General features: G+C 40.8%; 1 protein-coding gene across 13 annotated transcripts in view; it reads right to left on the bottom strand.

Moving 5' to 3' along the window:
- Positions 1-10,942, bottom strand: part of SYNE1 (spectrin repeat containing nuclear envelope protein 1) — a 296,053-nt gene that overhangs the window by 235,099 nt on the left and 50,012 nt on the right. For 10 of the 13 annotated variants that reach the window (XM_079971464.1, XM_079971452.1, XM_079971451.1 and 7 more), the window contains exons 4-10: positions 10,565-10,660; positions 8,644-8,727; positions 8,042-8,062; positions 7,118-7,210; positions 4,777-4,955; positions 2,779-2,975; positions 2,461-2,567 (exon numbers count right to left, since the gene is read on the bottom strand). In XM_079971464.1, coding sequence (XP_079827590.1) covers positions 2,461-2,567; positions 2,779-2,975; positions 4,777-4,955; positions 7,118-7,210; positions 8,042-8,062; positions 8,644-8,727; positions 10,565-10,660 — 777 coding nt within the window. The remainder of the gene's footprint in view (positions 1-2,460; positions 2,568-2,778; positions 2,976-4,776; positions 4,956-7,117; positions 7,211-8,041; positions 8,063-8,643; positions 8,728-10,564; positions 10,661-10,942) is intronic. The other 3 variants (XM_079971458.1, XM_079971463.1, XM_079971456.1) reach the window with 1 other exon arrangement.

The following is a 10,942-nucleotide window of genomic DNA, read 5'->3' as shown; positions in this document are numbered from 1 at the left end:
CTCCAGATGTTTTGAGACTACAATTTCCAGCACCCCTGACCACTGGTCCTGCTAGCTAGGGATCATGGGAGTTGTAGGCCAAAAAACATCTGGAGGGCTGAGGTTGAGGAAGCCTATTCTAGATGAAAAACCAAAAAAGCTGGTGGGGAAGAGATTTTCACTTCTATTGTATGTTCTCTAGTTCCCATGTAAGGTGCAACACACAAGAGAAGGGCAATAAGGGGGCCATGATCATAGTAACCTCCCTTCTTTTCCACTTTGCCTGCTTACTGCTTTCTCTGCCTAACACCAATGGGGAGAAGTCAGCTGCTACACCACTATCTCCAGGGTTATCTCACCATCCAAACCACCAGTTATAGTTTCTTTCACTGGAAGGAACGAAGGCAAAGAACACAATGGTGTTCCCAAGTTGGAGGCATCTGGTGGAGAGAGTGGTGCTATGCACCTGGTCTCTCAATATCATCATTTCTGAACTTACCAGGAAGGGGAGTTGCATAGGTCCAGCAGCAGAACCAATCTGATGATCCAGCTGCCAACCTCCCCGCCACCATAACCCTCTCACTCCCAGTAAGTGCAGGGATGCCACTGATGGGAGACAAAGTGAGTGGCACAAGACCCTTCCAGCTGCCTCTGTGCCAAATAGAAAAAGCAATAAGCTCTGAGAAGAGGGGAGTATGCACAGAGCCTGATAGACACACACAAACACACCCTGATAGACAAGGATTTTCCTGGGAGAAGCCTGGTGAAATTGGCAATCCCTGTACCAGGTTTCTCCATAGGCAGCACTGATGGGGAAACTCCTTGTTAGTGTGCATGCATGCATTCATGAGTGGGTATATATGCACATATATGTGGCAGAAGGGGGCAAGGTGAGCTTTGCTAGTGCTGCAGAAACAGAAAAATATGTGACCACCAACCATATCACAAACCACTGCTCCACACTAAATGAGACAACAGTGCTATATTCTGTGTTATGCCTGAATGCACTGCACTGCAACTACGGACAAATCAGCACTGGAAGAAAGATGAGATGACAACAGGGAAAACACAGAAACTCAAAGGAAATGCAATTTTCCTGGTGATTTTCAGCAAAAATATCAATAATTTGTATCAATACATATTTGTCTAGTAAGTAATCTCCATTTCCTATTCAAAAAGCTGGCGGCACAATACATTCTGAATTTTATGGTCTTGTTCTTTTGATAAAAGGCCTCTTCCACATCCATCCATAGAGGACATGACAGTGTATTTTAAAAGACAGTTGCCAAGGCTCAAATATTCAGACAGAGAGCTGTACTATAGGACTGCAATGGACCCTGCCTCTAATGAATTTAGCAACACTGATTCAGCCAATAATTGCACCAGACTAGCCCCAGCTCCTACTTTTTGCATCTAGTGAAATCAATGCCCCAGCTGCCCCTGAAGTTCTATAGCAAATAGTTCTTATTAGAAGCACGCGAAAGCTATACTATGAACTGCTTCCCTAGATATTGCACTGATCTACCAAGATGTAAATAACAATGTTATTTTTCTCTTGTTATTTATATCCTGAGGGGGCATAAATATTTAAATATATGTGTGAGCTGCAAAGAAAACACTTTGCATTATCCCTTTACATTGAATGATTCACTGTCACTGCTGAGAGCTGGGCTGAAAAGGACAGAAAGTCTGCACACTTCAGGGATTCATGGGTTATTGCTGAGAAGCACCAGATGCATTTTCTCTGTCCTACTGCTGGTGAGAAGCTGAACAGATTGTCTCTGTAGTGGCACTACTAGCCCTTGCCAAACAAAAGATGGTATGATCAGGATGAAAAGCCAAATGAAAGATTGTTTGCTGACAAAATATACTACAGTTAGGCCAGTCCAACAGGAAAGAAATACAGAAACAGATTTTCTAAAGTCAATAATCCAAGTGAATTAGAAAGGACAGGTGAACGTGTATCCCCATGTCAATTATTTGCACTGTAATAAATTATGCATTCTTTACTTAATATATTGTTCCTTACACTACAATCCTACACAGACTTAGAAAGGAGTAAACACCATTGAGCTATATTAGACTTACTTCTCAGTAAAACTGCACAGGATTGGGCTGCATATAGCTTAATAGTTGGTAGGAAACAAAACTTATGGAAAGCAGTTATTGCAATTATATCCATAAAGCCAAGTTGAAAAGTTTATTTATTAAAAGGTACTTTTGATGCTGCTTGAGGCAAGAAAGCAATTCAAGTCCACTGCCCCTTCTCTTTCTATTGCAAACATTTATTCCCCCCTAAATTGTACTTAATCATCTTCTCTCAACAGCTCTCAGCTCAAACTATTCCTAGCTTCTTTAGACCCCTATTGTGCATTGACAAACAGAGAGAATATAGAATCAGTGTCTATGTAAAATATTGTCCGCATTGCACATATTGTGTAAAAGTTGTGCAGTCTATGTAAAATAGAATTAAGAACCTACCTCTGTCTCCTGTGCATCACTGGCTGCATTATGATCTGGGAGGTGTTTCAGGAATTGTGCTACATAGGTCATCACTGATTTCTCATCTGGCTTATCCACATCCACATCTGAAAAGAATGAGGAAGACAGTAAATTAACACAAAGCTGAACTGTATAAAATGTTGGGACATACACTGCCCTCAATCATGCAAAATTAAAATATCACACACACACACACACACACACACAAGTATTTTAAAAAGAACTCCCTCCCAAAAACAAAACTAAAATGAGGCTAGGGTTACAGTTCAACAGTGGTTAAATTCAATGATATGATACCTTCAGGATCAAGAAGTCTTGGAATTCCTAATTCTGACTCTGCAATTGTAAATGCCTCTTCCAAATTTTCCTTGTTAGATCTTGTTTTCAACCTCTCCAAGTCCACTAGTTCTGGACGGATGGCATGAATAACTGAATGAAAGGCAACACCACTCCTCCAGCTTCGTCCAAAATCCTTGACTTCAATTCCAGCTTGCCTTCACAACAAGAAGAAATTACTTTGTAACAACCTGTTCTGACCCCCAACCTTTATATTCACTTATATCATTAACCTGGGTTTGGGTTACAATTTTTGCAATGCCTGGAACAGAACTTACTTTTCAGTTGAATTAACTATAGTTGCTGTTCCTGATTTTACATAAAACACCCCAGTCATTCTTTTCAACTCGTATTCATGCAAGCTCTCATTTAAAGGTAAAGGTAAAGGTACCCCTGCCCGTACGGGCCAGTCTTGACAGACTCTGGGGTTGTGCGCCCATCTCACTTAAGAGGCCAGGGGCCAGCGCTGTCCGGAGACACTTCCAGGTCACGTGGCCAGCGTGACATCGCTGCTCTGGCGAGCCAGAGTCGCACACGGAAACGCCGTTTACCTTCCCGCTGGTAAGCGGTCCCTATTTATCTACTTGCACCCGGAGGTGCTTTCGAACTGCTAGGTTGGCAGGCACTGGGACTGAGCAGCGGGAGCGCACCCCGCCGCAGGGATTCGAACCGCCGACCTTTCGATCGGCAAGCCCTAGGCGCTGAGGCTTTAACCCACAGCGCCACCTGCGTCCCACAAGCTCTCATTTATGTATGACTAAATAAGTGTGTGGGGGCAAACTGAATGATAGACCCCAGCAGACTTTGTTAATTCTGCCTATAAAACAGTTAACTTCTAGATAATAGCCTTGAAGTCCACAACAGTAATGGGGAAGTTGGGAGAGTTCTTTACAAGGCAGAAGAATAAACAAGAAAGGGAACAGAGAGCATGCACTGCAGTTGTCCTTGAAAAACTGAAGGATTGGTGTCTGTGTCATACATACTATGTTTCCATCAGTATATCCCAGAACAGTATTTGCCCTCTGTTGCAATGACATGATATTGCTGTCTCCTGCTCAGTTTCATTTCATTATTTATTGCAGAGTTATCTAATTTATCAAGGTCATATCCTATCCTGGTTATATACTCAGAAGGTGGCGAAGAAGCTGCAAGCAACATAAAGCCACACTCTGCACTGGTGAAACTATCTAGAAAAACACATTCTCTCTTGGCCAATCCATTCTGGCTGTTAGATAGCAACTGTCCAAACTGACTAGATGGATAGTACACCAGCACTGCCATAATCACAGGCAGTTGAACTGTAGGTTGTTCAAGCTATTTAAAGCAGACACAAATTGGTTAATAGTCTGATTACATATGTTATTGATGAATGTTGTTAAGAGATTCAAACAGCTGAAAGCTGTTGCTATACACTGCTCCAGTTGCTTGCTTTCATCTAAGTTTCTCTGTCTTGTCATCTTCCTCTGATGCCTTCTATATCCCACACTCTTCTGGCTTCAGTTAAGACTAAACAAATGCAGTGCCACAAACTGTAAGCCAAAGGTTTCTTTCCATTGCGTTCTAAAAGCTTAAAATTGAAGATACAGAAATACACATATTTTTCTTTATGTGCAAATATGAAATTAAAGTTGGTATTATAAAATTACTTAGATGTTTACAAAGAGAGTGTTATATTTAATCACTGGCCAAGTTGTGAGGATACATTGGGAAAGTGAAGGAAAATTCAATTACTGAAGTAAGGTACAAAATCTGATAGCACTGAATTGCTCTGCTCATGATTTCAAGCTGGGAAAAGAATTTTAAGTGTTTTGACAATGTATTGCCTCTTGCAGCCATTCTGACAGAAGACAATTTCCTTTTTAATTTTTATTGCTCTCTCTGGCAGAAACCTTCTTAATTTGCAGGTGCCATAAATTATTACTACATTATTTAGCTAATATCAATCTACAGATTACTCACTTTGCTGCTGTGTACTGCACCCATTTTAGCAAAGCCTTCTTTGCATTCCCTTGGACTTTGGTGACCACTTTACGCTTGGATGGTGGACTGGCTGTCTCAGAACTGACAACACTGTCCACAGATGAGGTACTATTGGAGAGTGACTGGAGCTGAGGGAGATTGCTTGTAAGCTCCTCAATCTGTTTATGGAATAAAGTTGGTTAAGTGTAATGGAAACAGTCAATTTACAAAAAGCCTATTTCCTTCTGCAGATCAGATCGTCTAGAACTGGTCAGTGGATCTCATAAAAAAAGACCACACCAAAAATAGCTGGGCAAGATCAAATGTACTCATAGCCAAACTCTAAATTTTATGACATGCCTCAAAAAATGTAGGGCAGATCACACTTAGGAGCATTGGTCATACTTTGGCCAAGTTATGGCTCATATGCTATTTATGTGTAATATACAAAATACAGTATAGAGGCCACATATACATCCTTTACACACAGTACTAATGCACTCACAAATGCCATTCCACATGATAGTGGAATGGCATTTTTAGTAGCCGTAAACATGTCTGAGGTGTTCATAGGAGTAGGCAGCACTGTGAACTAGACCTATGTCTGGAACATTTTCACAGATGTTTCACATCTGGGCTACTTTTCATTTTCCCCCCAAACCTGAGTTTCTCAAGGTAACATAGGTTGAAGGTGTTTGTCCTATGATAGCATCTCTAAATAGAGGCAAGGTTAATGTCACTGCAACTCCATTCTGCCCACTGAATCAATGGGTGGGCAGAAAAAGCCAGTGAAAAATTTCTGCCAGCAGAATCCTGCAGAAAACTCCAAAAGAAGGTGGAAACTGTCTGAGCCAGCCAGGTTCCACTGGATCCCCAGCAGCCCCATGACATTAAATTTAATTTGGGCTCAATTGCTGCACCAGCTCCAGGCTGGCACAGTGATTTGCCTTTCAGCCTGGCTGGCATGAGTGGTTGGGCTGCGGAAATAGTCTCATTGCTTTGTTAATGTCTGCTGCTGCCCAGTCAGGGCTTGCATTTCAATGAAACATACTCTTCTGCTTTGTACTTCCTGTAAGGCCTAAAGGAAGGGAAGACTGCATAATGCATTGCTCCTGTTCCTTTTCCAACTATATAAATCATGCAGATCTGATTTGCTAATTTGTGGCCATTAATTTGGAAAGGATTCAAACTTATTTGTACAGGACTTTATTTCAATTAATTTTCTTTAGGGCTATAGCCAAGGTTTCTTGGCTTTCACATACAACCTTTGATGGGAATTGTATCCATTCCATATTGTAGTATCTATTATTAGTTTTATTTATTATTTTATTATTTAGTTATTATTAGATTTATATCCTCTCCTTCCTTCCAAAGAACCCAGGGCTACATTTGCATATATAAAGGTAAAGGGACCCCTGACCATTAGGTCCAGTCGTGACCGACTCTGGGGTTGCGGCGCTCATCTCGCTTTATTGGCCGAGGGGGCCGGCGTTTGTCCGCAGACAGCTTCTGGGTCATGTGGCCAGCATGACTAAGCCACTTCTGACAAACCAGAGCAGCACACAGAAATGCCGTTTACCTTCCCGCTGGTGCGGTACCTATTTATCTACTTGCACTTTGTGCTTTCAAACTGCTAGGTTGGCAGGAGCTGGAACTGAACAACAGGAGCTCACCCCGTTGTGGGGATTTGAACCGTAGACCTTCTGATCAGCAAGACCTAGGCTCTGTGGTTTAACCCACAGCGCCACCCGCGTCCCATTTGCATATATAGTCACATGCAAATTAGGGGTGCTAGTTTAAGTTTGGAACTGATACTGGATAACAGGATCAAGTATTTTTAAAATATGTACAATTTGAACAACAATGACCAGTGAAAAGGGAAAAGGGAAAACCACATTATAGCAATTACTATAGGTCCTTTTTCTGATCTAGGTCTTCAAAATAGTAAAAGAACAAAACAAAACAAAAAACAAATCCCTGTCAGATCTCTTTATTGTTCCAATAGCATCCTTAATGAAGAGTCTCCTAGATGGAGCTTAAATCTACCGCCTAAGGGCCAAAATACACATTATATTTACTAAAGTCATTTGTATATAAAACAGCTGTGGGCAATCCATTTTTGGTTGGAGCAGAAAGCAGCATAGGGAAATTTTAACCCTTTGTTCCAACTGCTCTAAATGTCCCCATTCCACGTACCGCAAATTCTTAGGAGCTAATTTACTTCTCATGATACACGAGCAGTTCTGCCACAGCACATTAGTGCCCCTTGACAAACCATTTTGGAATTATTGCTATAACTATTGTAGGCTTATCTCATACATTAAACAAACAACAACTGTACCTGAAAATACAAAATTATAGTCCACACCAGCCCAAGCACAATAGAAGGTCTACCATCAGCAATGTCAGTTGAATTAATGTTGACAAGCTTAATCTGTTTTAGGGAAAGAAAGGCACACTATTATCACCCACAACAGAAAGCCACAGTAACGGAGTGATCTTTATAGCAATGTGGATTTTTTTGGGGAAAATTGAATCTTAATAAGCATAGTCTATAGTATTTTTGAGAAAGAGAATGTATAAAATAATCACAGAAATGAAGTATAAAATTATGCATGTACTTTTGAATTTAAGATTCAATTGTCCTCAATATACACAGATGTAACAGGAAAGCTTGCCCTGTTGTGAATGCACTGCAAATATGCCTTTATAGCTGAACTGGCATTAGCGGCAGGGTGCTTTGTTTATTTTCCCCAGCTCAAACAGAAGGACAAGGCAATGTGACAAAGAGAACAAGTTAGCATGGATGGTCAAAAGCATGACTGATCAGGCCAATGCCCATCTAGTCCAGCACCCTGTTCTCAGAGTGGCCAATCCAATGCCTATGTAAAGCCCCCTCCCCCCCACCCCCCCACTGCACCCCTGAAACTGATTCTGGGGGAAATCAGGAGAACCCTCAGAACAGTGTGCAGGAGAGGAAGGTTCCATCTGAACAAGCAGGACATTCGTTATAGTGCAATGTTAAATTCCACCACTACCTTTGCTCTGTATGTAAAATATTTAGTAATGTGGCTAACAGCAGATGGAAAAGCTGTACTATTTAGGCTTCAATCCTGAACTCATTTACCCAGGAGTAAACTCAATCAAACACAGCTGTGTTTCTAAGTTAACATGCTTAGAATTGTGCAACTCATTTTACTGACACTCATTTTATTCAATTGACTCATTTATATGGTTTAATGTTTCATAAAATTATTGTACCAACCGGTGATCCTCTGTACACAGACTAGCATGAAAAACAAAACAACATATATTTAAAATGAATTATCTGAATAATGAATAGGACACAGAGATGCGAGAAGACAAAAAATACCATGTTGCCATATACAGAAATCAGTGAATACTATAAAGAACCTGACATGCCTATTCCTTGTTCTTTTGTTATATCTATATCTCACATGGTTCCTAGGAGGCCACCTATCCAGGCACTGATCAGACCCAGACTTGCTTAACTTCAGCAAGATGGTAGCTTCACATGCCTTCAGACTAGATGATCCTCAGGGTACCTTCCAATTCTATGATTTTATGAAATATTATTAGCTAATATATTTGTATTCAGTTTTAGAATTCTATAATTCTTATTTTCTCTCCTTGACCTTTTCCATTTCATATGTTTCTTTAAAAATTCTTGTTAGAGAAACAGATTAAATGGAAAAGTCAACCAAGATAAGGCAGTGGCAGCAACAACAGAAACATTTATAGCAGCTGCTTTTAGAATTAGGACTGATGGAGTGCACTCTGAATGACTATAGTTTATACACAAATTGCAACAGCAGATGCAAACATCTAGCTATCTGTGGGACTTACCCGCCGTCCTTCCAGGAACTTAAGGGCTGTGCCAATGTTGGCTACTCCATGAATTCTCTTCAGCTTTCGGCCTTGTTCACAGGGCTTTTAAAAAGTACAAAAAACAAGGACAATTAAGTACCACAATGGCCTGACAATAAGATCCTAAACACACTCCTCTTGAAAGGAAACTCGGTGAGTTCTATCAAGATTCGCTTCCAAGAAAATGTGCTGATTTCCCCTCCTAAAGTCAATATTCTGATTTTTTAAACAACAACAACACTGACCTTTTAAAGTCCTTCTTATTTTATTTCTGACTCAGCATTGGCTCCCTACTTCCAGTTATGCATGCAAACCAACTACATATAACTCAATCACGCTAAGGTAATAAAGAAGCTTTATTCCCAGAACAAGCAAGTGGCCAGCCAGAGATTCCAAATGTGGTAAAACACAAAACCATTTTATTTTATTTTGCTCTTAATACCTGTTTCTGACAGCTGAAACTTGGAAGAGAAGAAATGGTTCTGGAACTAGCCTTATCTATACCTCTTTAATGTCTCACAGTCTTTAAGCCCACACAGTAACCACACTTTAATCAAAATAATCTGTCTCTGCCTTTCAATGTAAATGTGGTGAAACACACTCCAGAGCATTTTGTTAAAATTCTACCACAAGAGGGAGAATTTCCTTATCAAAACAGGAGAGACCATGATCAAAAGTGCAATTTAAACAAGTAAAAATAAGAAGGGCCGTGAGAGTCATATGCCTCAAAAAAGATGCTTAGAAGCAAATTTCACTCAGAACATTGCATGTCACTCTACTAAATGGACTGCAGTCTATGACTAACTTTATGATAAAATTATTTAATTTGCTGAAATCATGTTTCATATTTTATATAGAATGAGTGTTCACAGGTTTCATACAAGTACTTGAGGAATTAGCTCAGGACATTGTCACATACTACTGCCTCTCAGCTGCTTCCCTGCATCCCAGCTGAAGGTATACTGGGCCTCGGCCCAGTATACCTGAAGGAACGTCTCCACCCCCATTGTTCTGCCCGGATGCTGAGGTCCAGCGCCAAGGGCCTTCTGGCGATTCCCTCATTGAGAGAAGCAATGCTACAGGGAACCAGGCAGGGGGCCTTCTCGGTAGTGGCGCCTGCCCTGTGGAACGCCCTCCCATCAGATGTCAAAGAGATAAACAACTACCTGACATTCAGAAGACATCTTAAGGCAGCCCTGTTCAGGGAAGTTTTTAATGCGTGACATCTTAGTGTATTTTTGGTCTTTGTGGAAGCCGCCCAGAGCTGCCCATATTATAGTATGACAAAGTTGTCAGTGAGATGCACATAACTGAAAGGTTCTTCATTTTGGTGCAAACAGCTCCTTGTGAATTGCTACTGCAGACCAGCACTGGCACTTCTAATTGTGTACTCTGAATACCTGCCCTAGCCTGCCTCTGCCCTAATTTGCTCTGGGTTGTAGCAGCTCAGCTTGCCTGAGATGCTGGAATAGATTTCTATTTTCTATTTTCTAAACTGTCTGTTGAAGAAACCTGCTTTTGATCAAGCTTCTCTAGTTGTGCTTGGTTTTCCCTGGGAAATCCTTGCCTGGCACCTGACCCTGAATCTAAATATCTAAATATAGATATAAACCTAAATATCACTTGCTGCCCACTGGACTAGCTCTTTCTGAAACCACCCACTGATTGAACCTGATCCTGGCCAGGACTGCTGGTTCATATATCAATCAGAAATTGGAGACTCCATAAAGTTTGTACACATTACTTATTGAGTGGCACGGGTGTGTGTGTGTGTGTGTGTGCATTTCTATGCGTAAAAAATGGTCACATATCTGGAGCTACACAGCATGGCGTATTAATAATGATGATGCAAATTAAAAATACATTATAAATAATATATATTTCATAGGAAAATACTTGCCAGTTTTTGTCCTGAGAGAACCTCCAAAAGAGATATCAATACTATTCCATCTTTGATGTCTTCAAACAGATCATTGACCACCATGGGAGGATTGCGCTGGGAGGAAAAGAAGTGGAAAGAACTACTGAGTTATGCATTGTTTCCCTGCCACAGGTTCAGCATCTCTATCCTACTCCCTGCTGCTGGCCGTTCTATTTACATTTTGAAGATTTCTTGTAAGGGTGGTATAATATATTCAGTGGTGTAGTGGAGAAGAAATGAAGAGGAGCACAGCTCCAGAATGTTGGGTTTTTTTACAGACCAGCAGTAATAAAAGCCGTTTATCAGCATAAAACGGTAACCGGTGGCCCCTCCATGATCTGGAAACAAAGCTTTAAA

The sequence above is a fragment of the Podarcis cretensis genome (genome assembly GCF_951804945.1).
Source record: "Podarcis cretensis genome assembly, chromosome: 3".
NCBI lineage: Eukaryota > Metazoa > Chordata > Lepidosauria > Squamata > Lacertidae > Podarcis > Podarcis cretensis.
The sequence above is the reverse complement of the archived record's forward strand: the minus strand, read 5'-3'. Positions and strand labels throughout refer to the sequence as shown.